This window comes from Homarus americanus, unplaced genomic scaffold, assembly GCF_018991925.1.
Source record: "Homarus americanus isolate GMGI-L3 unplaced genomic scaffold, GMGI_Hamer_2.0 scaffold15828, whole genome shotgun sequence".
In the NCBI taxonomy this organism is placed as follows: domain Eukaryota; kingdom Metazoa; phylum Arthropoda; class Malacostraca; order Decapoda; family Nephropidae; genus Homarus; species Homarus americanus.
The window spans coordinates 1,206-14,723 of NW_024724968.1; the positions used below are offsets into that span (position 1 = coordinate 1,206).

Sequence of the window (13,518 nt, forward strand, 5' to 3'; positions counted from 1 at the left end):
AGTTTAGGAATTTAGGTTAGGTCAGGTTCTAATAGGTTTTGTGCATTGTTGTTTGATCTTATTACTCGCCATTCAAACAACATTTGAAAATTTGGTGCAGTTCCATAAAATCCTTCTGGTGCTAACTGTCTCCTCCACCATTACACTGTACCATTAAATGTACGTCACCAGGAATTGTTCATGTGTACTGGGTAAAAATATATTATAAACATAAATATGGTATAAGTGAGGTTTAGAATCAGTCAACATTATTAGGTGTACTGTTTTCCATTTAGCCAGGGTACCTGGCCATTGCAAGCTGTTACTTTTTTGTCATATATCATATACTGTACTGCAGTGATTATATTATTGCTCATTTAAATTTTAAACTTTGCAGCACTGTACATAGATACAATAAATAGATTGGACATACTGTATGTATTGGTTATTAGAGCATGCCAGATAATAAACTTCCAAATGAAGCTTTTACTATATTGTACAGTACTACTGTATTGTGAGTGATGTAAGCACGCATTTATATTGTTTTGTTTTTTATTTTTCAGGTTTGTTTGAAAATGAATGATAAAAAGCATTGGACACCAGAAGCTTTAAAAACTTTAAATTATCATTTTTGTGAATTTAGTTATATAAATGGGTATGAGCCAACAATAAGTGATGAAGTGGTAAATAATGCTTTACAGTCCGTTTTGGAGGATTTATCTAATTATGAACATTTGAATAGGTGGCTTATCCACATGAAAAGTTTCAGAAAGGAAAAACTGCCTGGAAAACACACAACTGTGGACAATGTCTTAGCTTCCCTGGAGCCTCCTACTAAGAAGGTAAGCTATCTCCAGAGTGCAGGTCTTGCATGTATTGCTTAATCATAAACCTCTCAAATACAATTCAGTACAGTATAAAGATTTCCAGTGTTTGGGTAAATTTAGAAACATAAGGCAGTTAGTTATTTACCAGCTTAAAGGTCTCCCTTGCTTGAACGAACTGCTTAAATAATGAATATTACTGTTAAGGGTCAGCCAAATCCCAGACTTGGCTCCCACAGATTACCAAGAGGTCAGATGTGGATTACAGTACTGTACCTTACAGTTCTATACTGTAGTTGGTTTACCAAACAACCATTAACTTTCATATCTGGGGTCCAGTTATTATATGTAGAAGGTAACTCAATCAATGTCATGGCCTGTGTGTAGCATAAAACCTGTCTGAAAGGAAGTTTGACTTACCAATTGAGGCGCTCCGCATTAGAAGGGGGTGAAGCGCCAAATTAAAAAAAAAATGAGAAAAACACGTTTAAAGTTTTTCCAAGTTCAAACACCCATAACTTTTTTTGTTTTTTAAGCTAGAGGGTTCTTTTTTTTGTGTGTAGCTCAATCCCTCTCCTAGTGAACTGTGAAAACTGGAAGTTAGTACTGTGAATAGTTATTATTTTATTGCGAGTTGAATGAGAATAACTACCCGTGGTGTCCAGTTGTTTGATCTTCAAACCAACAATAATCGCATTTTTCTGCAAAATTTTCTTATTATTGTGGGCTAATACTGTGGATAATGTGTTGCAGTAGGCACATACACTTCCCTTAGGATGGAAAGAATTGAATTGAATTGTAACAGTTTATTTAGCCAGAAAAATACAGATACAGAGTGGATAATAATAACAATATTAACATGGCTGAACCAGTTGAGGTTGTAGTTGGGGACTTGAAAAGGTTTGGGTGAAGCTGCTTTGGTCAGTTGAAGTTCAGATAGTAGTAAGAGGTTGGGGGAAGCAGTTAAAAGATGGTGCTCCACAGAAATGAAATTAGATCTCAGACTGCGAATGTTGGAAAAATTAAGTTTGATAAAAGCCGATCCTCCAGCAACCGCGGTGACGTCAGTTGAGGCCCCAGTAGTTTGATGATGATCAGGTCGGTCCTGGGGTCCACAACTTTCCTGACCAGTGGGACCCATCTGAGAAGGTCCTGCTTAAATATTATTGTCAACTGATATCATAGGAGAATAAAAGAACAGAAAGAATAGAACAGATCAAGAGTGAGTACGGTTATATATATGTTGTGTTGTCAATAGTAGTAATAATAATAATAATTAATGGTTTATTAAGGTAACATGGCAGCCCTAAGGCTGAAAATATACAATGAACAGAGATGATAGGTTACATATGGTGGAAGCGGGGAGTGGGTCACTTTATTGACAAAAGCTTTCAATACAAAGACATAAGAAACATAGTCAACATAGAGATTAACTTTAGATCTGGTACAGTGGGAGCTGGTCTGTAGACATTCTTGTGACCTGATGTTGGCGCCAACAAGGTCCTCCCCACTGTTTGGATGGCCGTCGTACCTGGGTGGTAAGCCGCTACCTCACTACAGCTGCAGATGTTTAGCACGTCTACCACGTTGTCAGGGTAGGTCCTTCAGCTCATACAGGGTGTTGGAGATGGTTCTTGTTCCTCATGTGATGTAGTTAGGAGTTTAAGGTTCCTCACCTGGGTGGAGTAGAGAGTCCTCATTTCTCTCCTGATGCAGTTTGGAGTGCGTCTTGGCTTCTCATCCAGTGTTGGTGGTGGCGAGTGTACTGCGGGCTGGGTGAGTCAGGTCAAGGGTCAGGTCAACATTGACGGCTAAGCACTGATTCTCACTCTAACAGTTGTTTCTCTCTTTCGAGTTGAAATTTTCACTTTTGTATATCAGTTGTGAGTTGATCGTCAATCTTTGCGCTGTACTGTTGGTGGGAGGATGTTGATAAATCTAGATGGGGAAAATGAAGGCCTGACAAACCAGGCTGGCAGCTGTCTCCATGGTCAAGAGACCACAGCAGAGTCAGCGGGCAGCGCCGACTATACACGTCCTTTCCCTATGAAGGCTGAAGGAAGTGTGTGAGACAAGGGTGACTGTTATTTCTAGAGGGTTGTAAAGGGAATTTTTAACTGATTAATAAATTAGTCCCAACCACTAATGTTTAAGGTGTTACTTTTTTTTTTCCTCTATTTCTCCCCCCCCCCCCCTTTTTTTTTTCTTTCTTCTTCTTCTTCTTCTTCTTTGGAAACCTGTGGAAATATTGTAGGACTATTAGACTTTCTGGATCAACTCTTAATTTGTCTTCTTTATTAGAAATAGTGACCTGTTTGTTGTTATTAGTGCATTTTACAAAATATCAACCTTTTTGTGATAAATTACTTCCTGTTCATGATATTGTGCGCTTCAAATTTTCAGATTGTAACAAGAGATACATATTGTGTCAGTGAAAACTCTTCTAGCCTATTAAAAGAAATTTTTAATTAAAATGCTCTCCTCTCTCTTATTTTATCAGAACAAGATGACTCCAGAAGAAAACTTGAAGCTCATCACCCGGAGATTAGATGAAGTTATTGGAGAGGACCGCATGATGACAATCTTGAAGGAAAGGCCGTTGAAAATTTACTGGGGTACTGCCACTACAGGGAAGCCACATGTTGCATACTTTGTGCCTATGACCAAAATTGCAGATTTTCTGAAGGCTGGATGTGAAGTGAGTTTAAATAATACTGTACAGTAAAAGGTTAGGAGGTACTCCATGAATCTAACCGATCATTTGTAGGTATAATGTGGTACTGTACTGTACATGTATATATACAGTGGTCCCTCGGTTAACGAGCACAATTCGTTCTAGAAGGTTGCTCGTTAACCGAAACCATTGTTTCAATGGGTTTTTGGGTAATTGGTTCCAGCTCACCAAAAATTGCCTAAATTCAACAAAAAAGGTAGAAAAGTACACATACTTTGAGGTGTGTATGTTGAAGGCTCCTGGATGATGATGGGAATTAGAATGGGGGTGGAGGAGAAGGGAGAAGAGAAGGCATTGGGGTGGAAGAGAAGTCACCCCATGGTGCCATTTCACCCATAAAATTTTAGTTCACTTAGTGTAATTCAAGATTATTTTCTTTAAATCAACACAAACATATTTCAAAATGACCAATAATTTGACTGGAAACAGAAAAAAAGCATTTATGTTGAAGAGTCTCAAACAGGATGTTCCTTCCTCTGAACCGATAAACAAACTGACGCCAAGCTTGGTGTGTTGAGTGGCTGTTTGACATGCAAAAAACTAGTTTCCTGTACTTCAATTATGTTACAATAATTGTTAAAATGACTAAAAAATTTAATATAAAACTTTTAAAATTATTGAATAGCACAACCTTCTTGATATTTACTAAAATGGTAAAGAATTTAAGCCCTAAAACCGATTACTGTATTGGCGGACTAATACTACAGCTGGTGAGCAGCCAAATGCAGGCGAAAACATGTTGGGGAAAAATTTGTAAGGAATTCGTTAACCGAAGCTTTAAATGTTTAATTGGTCACTTATAAATTATTACAATAATTTATAAAATCCTGATATGATTATAAATCATTGCTGTATTGTCACTAAACTGATTTTTATTTATTTTTTTTAGGTTACCATCCTTCTGGCTGACCTTCATGCATATTTAGACAACATGAAAGCTCCCTGGGAGTTAATCCAGTTCCGCACAAAATACTATGAAGCTGTCATCAAGGCCATGCTTTCTGCCATTGGTGTGTCCACTGAGAAGCTTCGTTTTGTACAAGGTAAGAATTTAATTTTTCCTCATTCGTGTGAGGAAAAGTAGTGAGAGAAAGCTGAAAAATGCATGTCATATTTCTATTGAAGAGGGATCAGAGACTTTAAACCCACTGAACAAGCAGCATAAAAAATACAGGTCATATGTTACATTAGGTTAGGGTATGATGAGTTATAAGGTTAACTTAACATACATCGGTAAGAGGGGGGGTAGTAACTCAAAACTGGTGATTTCCGATAGAAATGAAGGTCTAAATCATTCATAACACATCGCAAACCACCAGAAAAAAAAAACATAGTCTGCAAGTCTAAGAACAGGGATGACCAAAACTTAAAAGTTACCCAATATTGCTGGTCTCTAATCTAAGCATCCAAATACTTATGGCAGTTAAAGTAAAATTTTACCTATTCATTAATATAAATGATGATATATCCCAGTGGTTCATTAGTGAATCATCAAAACAATAGCAGCACTATGTTGTCATGTTTACCTAGCATCAGGCATTCTCAAAACAAAGTCCAGACAATGTCATTACATACCTCTCAATTGACTCGTATCTCCATCCGTGCGTCGTTTGCAGGGAAGGTGATTATGTCATTGCAAATGGCGACCCTGTTTTTAGAGAAATTAACTTATCTCGACTGTTATATCACTCTACGAACGTGGCAGAGTGCATTTCTTGTGTTTACCCAGAACCGTCAACTTGTCCATTATGGTGAAAACACTTACAGTTGTCTTAAGAGGGTTGAGAGTGGAGTTTTCCAGCCATCCTCCCTACCTTCGACACGATTGACTTCCTACTCTTAATATTCTCATTTTATAGTTTATTTTCTTTATATCTAAGTTACATTAGAGCACTGAAATAATATTTCCATGGCTGTTATGTTTTTTTGTGTAACAATTAAATGTGCGTAGCCTTCTCACAGCTAACAGCGCCCATGTGTTATGGTGATTTCTAGACTCGATATTCTCCAACACACAATATACCCCTACACTTTTTTTTTCTTGTATGTTTTTATTACTGTGCAGTATACAGTACAGTATATTATTTATTCATAAAGCACACTTATCACATTGAAGTGACATTCACAAACTCTGTGGCTATGTAACAAATAACAATGGCGTCAACAATCAGTCGTGTGAGAGGAGACTGACATATTTTGGCGTGGTGGCAACTTAACACTTGTGAGATATGGACTGCCACAGAATTTGTGGAAAAATAACTTAAGTTACATTTCTCTGGAACACATCCCTGACATATAGTGAGGACCCCATGTACAGTACTGTACATACAAAATACCTGTACTGTACTTGTATGTTTTATCAGACATTTATTTGTCTGGTCATAACAATTTGTAATTTGTGTCTCTGGCTTTGAATATTGTAGATTGTTCAACATTATACTGCCATGATCTTTACCTAGGGAACTGATTGGGACACCTTTCTCCAATTTCTCTAGTGTATTATCTTCAGTTTTTCTCTTAACTATTCAAAGTACTTTACCTGTATTTGTTGCTGGAGACTCGCTGGATGTATTTTCATACTTTGAGCGAACATACACTGTTGGCAGTAAAACAAGAAATATTCAGGATTTGTTAATGAAACATGGGGATCCAATATTTATAAGCAGTTAGGATTTACCAGTGAAAACTAATGATTCTGGGTACCATAGTTGAGGGTAGTGAGGATAGGTCAGAGGAGGCGGGGGATGAACGAAGATGGAACAGTGTCTTAAAGAGTCATCGTAGTCGAGAAGTTACAGAGGAACGATGGAGGGAAGCTTACAATTACCACAAATAATTTTTCCCAAATTTAGTAGCCATATGGCTTTGTATTTCCGGCCAAATAAAGGCAAGCAATTTGTAAGCAAAACCAGGACATGCCCCCATATCGATCGATGGGATTAATGCCCTACATGGAACACATCGATTGATGGGCTTAGTACTTTAAGGGTTAAGAAAAGCAGATACTGTACTGTACTCAAGAGTATATTGTGCTGTATAACTGATAGTTAATGGGCATTTTTAAGATGCTTAAGAGAACACAGTAAGAAAGTTGGATGGATTCAACTTTTGACTCAGTTGTGTTTCAGAAGAATTTATTTAAAAACTTTTATACAGAGATAAAGCTTAATCCTGAGACTAAGGTAATGCTTTTTAAAATAGGAAAGACTTTTTTAATTTACCTGTCAGATCATTGATATATTTGTGCTCTTCCTACATTTCAGTCTGGGTGGCTTGTTATTTTGCTACCCAAATAATTATGTATTAATTTATGTATGTCTTGTTTCTAGGCACAAGCTATCAGCTAGGAACAAAATTCACTGATGATATGTACAAGTTAGCTGCTATGGTGACTGAACATGATGCCAAGAAAGCTGGAGCAGAAGTAGTTAAGCAGATAGAAGCTCCTTTCCAGTCTGGGCTTCTGTATCCTGGACTCCAAGCACTTGATGAAGAGTATCTTGGAGTAGATGCACAGTTTGGTGGGGTTGATCAAAGGAAAATTTTTACCTATGCTGAAAAGTATTTACCCAAACTTGGTTACCAAAAAAGATCCCACTTGATGAATCCTATGGTTCCTGGTTTAAGTGGAGGTAAAATGTCGTCTTCAGAAATTGATTCTAAAATAGATCTTTTGGATTCTGCTAAGGCAGTTGAAGATAAGCTGAGTGGAGCAACATGTGATCCCTCTTCACCTGATAATGGTGTCATGGCTTTTGTGAATTATGTAGTATTTCCAGTTTTGGAAAGCCAAGGTAAATCATTTGAACTTTGCAGTGGACAAAACTTTTCTTCCTTTGAACAGTTGCAAGCAAGCTTTATTGATGGAAAAGTACATGGAGGTGATATAAAGAAGTTTGTCATAAAATTTTTAAACAAGCTTTTAGAACATATACGGAAAGAATTTGAGAAACCTGAATTGCAGGAACTTGTGAAAAGGGCATATCCACTCTCCAGTCAGGTGCAGGTGTGTCCTGCAGCCCATGAAGCTAAAAAATTTGGTGAAGCAAAAGAGCTGACCATTGAAGGGTTAAGTCTTGATGATCGAGTAAATTTAATGAGTAAGAATTTGGCCTTAACACCACCCTCTACATTGAATACTGCATTCAATTATTCTCCTCATGTGTTGTGGACAGTTCCAATAACAAGACGGCCAGAGCTTGGTATGCTTGGACACATTGCTAAGGTGCGTGATTTCTTAGCTGCAGGTTGTCATGTTACTGTTGTAACCTCAGATATTATCTCTTATTTAGATGGGTGTCAAGTCCCATGGGATGTGGCCCCACACAGAGCTGAGTATTTTATAGAGTTAATCAAAGCTGTTATGTCTACAAATGAAATTCCACTTGAAAATGTCAAATTTATTAAAGGTAGTGACTTCCAAAAGAATGAGGATTATGTCTTAGATTTATACAGGATGACAGCACTTGTTACATGTAAGGATTCAAATGATTCTGTGTCAACTGTCCTGAGAGATCCTAACCTTCTTTCTGCTCTTCTTTACCCAGACATGATGGCTTTGGATGAGAAACATTTACAAGCCAACATTCATTTTTGTGGTGCAAAGCATGTACCATTGTTTGACTTTACTGAGAAAAATATACCTTTGGTAGGTGGAGTACCCTGCATCCACTTGTCTGGAGCTGAACTGCCAACTCTATTAAACAGAGCTGCTCTTACACCTGAAGAGGAGTTTATTGATCTCATTGAGCAAGAGGCACAATTAAAAAAGAAACTAAAATCTGCATTCTGTGAGGAAGGAAATATTAACTTTAACCCAGTGCTGTCGCTTGTAAATGTAGTGATCATGCCATTGCTAGGGGAGGAGAAATTTAGAATAACACGTTCAGAAGAAAATGGTGGTGATTTGGAGTTTGAGTCTTTTCAAAACTTGGAGGGTGTATTTGCTCAAAAGAATTTGCATCCAGGTGACCTAAAAAACAGTGTTCTAGAATACATAAAGAGGTTCATCAATCCTATAAGTAAAGCAACAGGAACACCCCTCATGAAGAAACTACAAAGCAAGGCTTATCCACCTCCACCAAAAAAAACAAAGGGCTCTCAGAAAACTGCTGGTGATAGTGATGACTTTTTACCTTCCAAGTTTAATATGGTTGTGGGAAAAATTGTTGAAATTTCAAGACATCCAGAGGCAGATTCACTCTATGTAGAAAAAATTGATATTGGTGAGGATGAACCACGGACAATTGTTAGTGGTTTGGTCAAATTTATCCCAATAGAAGAAATGCAAGAAAGAATGGTCGTAGTGTTGGCAAATCTGAAACCTGCAACTATGCGGGGAGTTAGATCCGCTGGGATGGTGTTGTGTGCCTCAGTTAGTGAGCCAGCAGCTGTAGAACCACTCCAGCCTGCTCCTGGGAGCAAACCAGGTGACCGAGTATTGGCAGAAGGTTATGAAGGAGAACCAGACTCTGTCTTAAACACAAAAAAGAGTAATGCTTTAGTAAAGATGTTGGAGGGTTTCAGGACTAATGGATTACTAACAGCAACATGGAACGGTAATATTTTGAGCACCAGCAGTGGTCCGGTTACAGTGGCTAGTCTCAAAGATGCTCCCATTAAATAATAGCTTTATAACTTTTAAATTGTTACTTACGATATGTAATAGTTATTTTTGATAAGTGCAAAATAATAATCAAAGAAATGGCAATGTTATTTACTATATACTGTATTGCTCAGTGTTGTTTCACCACTTTGGCCCAAGAGAATACAGTACAATAAGTCCTCGTTTAACGTTGCCCCCAACAACGTTGTTTCGTTATAACGTCGCTACTCTTTAGATACCCATGATTCGGACAATGTCCCGCCGATTCAGTATAACGTCGTCATGGACTACTTTGTACGGCGCATCATCCTCTCTCACCCAGTCAGAGCGGGAGGAGGAGCCACCCTCTGGGTCTCAGTGACTCACCACCCTTCTCCTCTCCTCTACCCACCACACACTCGCTCCGCCTCCGCCCATTAGTGAGTACAATACAAAATGATTTAGTTTACAGTCATTTCTGCTATAACGCATGTTTTGTCAACGCGATTGATGAATAGGGGAACGCTGTTTGTAAAATGAGAACTTTTGCATACGAATGTTGTCTGTAACACAATTCCATCCTCAACGTTTTAAGCGTGGCGCGGGGTTATGCAATGTTTACAGTTCACGTTCGACATCTCATGTTCAATTGATTCGTGTGTTTTGTTTGTGAAGTGTTTTTTGAGAGGTACTCTCTAAATTTTGTTCTTTTTTTTTTTGCAAATTTAGCTGTTGCTCATAAATACTGTATGAAAAGAATAAGTAAAAAGAATAGTTTCGCAGTGTGGACTAATAATGGTTTATACCAGCACACTTTGTTTACATCACGTGATCAGTTGAATCGCGCAGTTTCTGTCGATTGCTCTGTGAAGTGTCCGTGATTTTCGCTGTTTTCTCCAATTTTGTTGTGTTTCCGATGAATATGGAGAGAGAAGGTAAGAAGAATGTTCCGAGAAGCATTCTGGTGATCGAATTGCCGGTGGCAAAAGTAAAAGAAAGGCTATAACACGATTGCTGGAACAAGCTTGAGTGCTAGCAAATCTGTGAGATCACGGCCAGAGTAATAGGCACCTCACCCTATTTTATCCATAAGCTCTGTAATTTTTATTGCGTGAATTTCTACAACACGAGGTTTCACAAGAACGCAACTATCGCGTTGTAGCAGAAATGACTACGGTATTTATCTTTTTGGATGTATAATATATACTATTTTTTATAAAAACTCCATTGAATTTATGTTTATGTAATGTATTTTATGGGGCAAAGGGAGGCTGGGGAATGTAACTCCCGTATTTTATCTATTTCTCATGGGGAAAATTGATTCCGTTAACGTTGCGGTTTTCAGGAACGGAACCACAACCACAACGTTAAGTGAGGACTTACTGTACTGTACTATACTTCTTTTCATAAGAAGCTGCAATATAATAAGGTTACCCGGTATATATAATTGTATAGAGGTCACCAGGTGAGAAGCAAAGTCGAGTTTTGTACTTTTTTCTAAACATTATGATCGTTAAATTTTTACTTGTTCCTACATTCAGAGCAGTAACATGTAGAATTTTCATCAAATATGTTAACTTCAGTACCGTACTATCAATGATAGTTTTAGTACAGTAAAGTGATAATCCTGTATTCCGATCCAAACCAAAGGTAAAGTAATATTGACAATCTTTCGGGGAACTAAAAGCTGTAATTGACAAATTTGATGAAATTAAATGCTGCTTTATGACCAGATTCACTTTATTAATACCTTATTATTATAGTTATTGTTGAATCTTAAAGATATACTGTACAGAAATACTTTTTAAATATGCAGTCATTCAGTTTCCAGCCCATAAAATTTTTATTATAATTTGAGTACCGGTATGTTTGGGCAATGGAAGTTTATCTTAAACCTCAGAATAACTTATCATCACAGAACTTATTTATATTGTATAATGTTGATTACATATCTATCTTATGCCACAGCAAAGTTTGCTAATTTTATGGTACAGTTGATATTAGTGATGAGTTTATCCAGTGATATTAATATATTTCAGGTAGTACTTTGTAGTTTTTATGATATACTGGTACTTTATAATGTAAGTTTATGACATAATTTGTCCTAACATCTGACATATTTCATTGCCTTAATTAATTTAGACATCATTTTTTTTTTTTTTACAATCTTCTAGAGCTATCCTTTGGTAAGTGAGCTAAATATAACCTCTGTATTTAGTTGGGTTTCATTATCCGATAAAGAATCATATGCTGTTATGACCAACAAGTTTTTCACATACGAACAAAGCAGAATGGCCCTTACTAAAGTTTAGTGCCAATAAACATTATACTGAAACACCAATGTTAGATTATCTTCTTTTCTAAAAGGAGTTAATAGTATTGTATACACTGACAAGAAGTAGAGGATCACGAACAAGTTAAATTGTAGTAAATACATAAACAAATTTGAAAGCACTGTATTTTTATGTTGAAGGGTGGTCAGAATCAGGAACAATACTCCCATCATTCACTGAAAATTCATAATCATAAAATGCCTTGTACTTTAACATGTGTTCTCATGTAGTGTACCACTTGGAAAATCTGGCCCCAAAATCTCTGGGTTGCCTGTCACACCACACAATCCATCAGCAGCACATCCATCCCAATTAATCACTTGACAGTTGACATCATACTCTTTATCATGCACACACCACTGTTTCTTGAATGTACAGTCTCGTTCAAGATTCTTTCGAACACTGCGGGAGACAGCTGGCAACTCAAGGTCGTTTGTTTACTATAGTACGTAGTATAATATAATACGGAACAACAAAGTCCTACCATTAAATTAAGCAACGGGGAACTAAGTAACCAATCGCCGATCACTTTTACATTTATTCATAATTTTTAGTACGTATTATAGTAAACAAACGGCCTCGAGTTGCCAGCTGTCTCCAGCAGTGTTCGAAGAATCTTGAACGAGACTGTACATCTTGCTCTTATCCAGTACCTCTCGCCCATTCCTTTCATCGCTTTCTTTGTCTTCCTCTCTCCTACCATTCATATTTGAATTACCGGTAAACATTTTATACTAATACTGTACTGTGTACTGTTCCTCTATCTCTTAAGTAGATCCATACCTCCATTGTAAACTCCAATTAGGCCTCTGTTCAATGCTGTTTCATCTCCATTTCTCCTTATTTCATTGTTTCATGTTTGTATGCTATTCTTCCCACATATTGCTCTCAAGCACATCCTTCTATTTCTTTTAACATATTTTCTTTTGCATCCAGTCTCTGACTCACACGCGGAGTAATTTCGGCTAGACTATTTACTCGTATACTTCTGTATACTGTATATATCAGCGGTTCCCAAACACAGGGTCGCGACCACACAAGATGCATCATAAGGGGGGTTGCATGGAGGTCATGGGCCACATAGAGTTCATAGAGTTGTCGGTGTTTGTATCAGTATTAGTGTATTGTGAGTAAGGACAAGGAACTGGTCCTGCTATGTAATGTAATGTGACACCAGTAAGAGGGTGCACGGTAAGAGTGTAATATCTGAGTAATTGCTGTTGAGTAAATAAGGAATACAGAGTCTGCAATATGCCCAGGAGTTGAGCCTGGTAGTTATATGTTAATAACATCTATTTTCCCCTTTGATTTTATATTAATAAACTTGTTCTTTGAGAATTTTAGGAGTATTCATTTCTCCCACAGTAGCTACCTTTATTTCCGTTCAAGTGACCTTGATATCAGAATTACACTACCCATGTGCCTAGACCATCGACATGCTACCAAGAAGAACTGTGGTTAGGTAGTACCAAAAATGAACTGAAGTGAGTAGAAGGAACATTTGAAAGGACTAAGACAGGTTGTGGTTTCACCCTTCTTTCCCCTTATCGATCTGGTCAATGAAAAACCTAACCCAATGCCTAGTCCACTCTGCACGCTACCTAACGAGCTACATGCTGTCCAGAGGGGGTCTGGTGACAGCGACCCTTAGAAATTAAGATTAAGAGTTGAGTATTCCCCCTTAGGATTAGTGACCCCAGTCTGGCAGTATAATGACCCATCCTTGTAGAATTCATCCCCTGCAGGCCTGAGTGATCGTCCATGTTCACTGTTGTTGGTGGTGATAGGCAGGGCATTCTCTTTACAGGTGCAGTACATTGTGCTGGGACGTGCTCTTGAATCTCGTTTTTGTAGCGGTGGTAAAAGCTGTGAGGGAGGTGGCAGTAGTGGTGCTCATGCTAATTGCTGGGATTACAAGGGTAATGCTAGTGGGTGGCCGTGACACCTTATACAAGCGCAGGCTTACAGTAACCTGGTTTTTTATAAAGTAAGAATATATTAACGATATGCGCACAATACGACAAAGAAACTACATGACACGTCACACAGTTATATGAAAGATGG

The 13,518-nt window shown here is 37.7% G+C and overlaps 1 protein-coding gene across 1 annotated transcript; it reads left to right on the forward strand.

Annotated features, from left to right (window-relative positions):
• The first annotated feature begins 524 nt into the window (after positions 1 to 524).
• Positions 525 to 9,585, forward strand: LOC121864589 (tyrosine--tRNA ligase, cytoplasmic-like). Its single transcript, XM_042363651.1, has 4 exons — positions 525 to 821; positions 3,304 to 3,501; positions 4,427 to 4,580; positions 6,867 to 9,585. The coding sequence occupies exons 1-4, from the start codon at positions 555 to 557 to the stop codon at positions 9,161 to 9,163; spliced, it is 2,916 nt and encodes a 971-aa protein (XP_042219585.1). The 5' UTR covers positions 525 to 554; the 3' UTR covers positions 9,164 to 9,585.
• Positions 9,586 to 13,518: the final 3,933 nt, after the last annotated feature.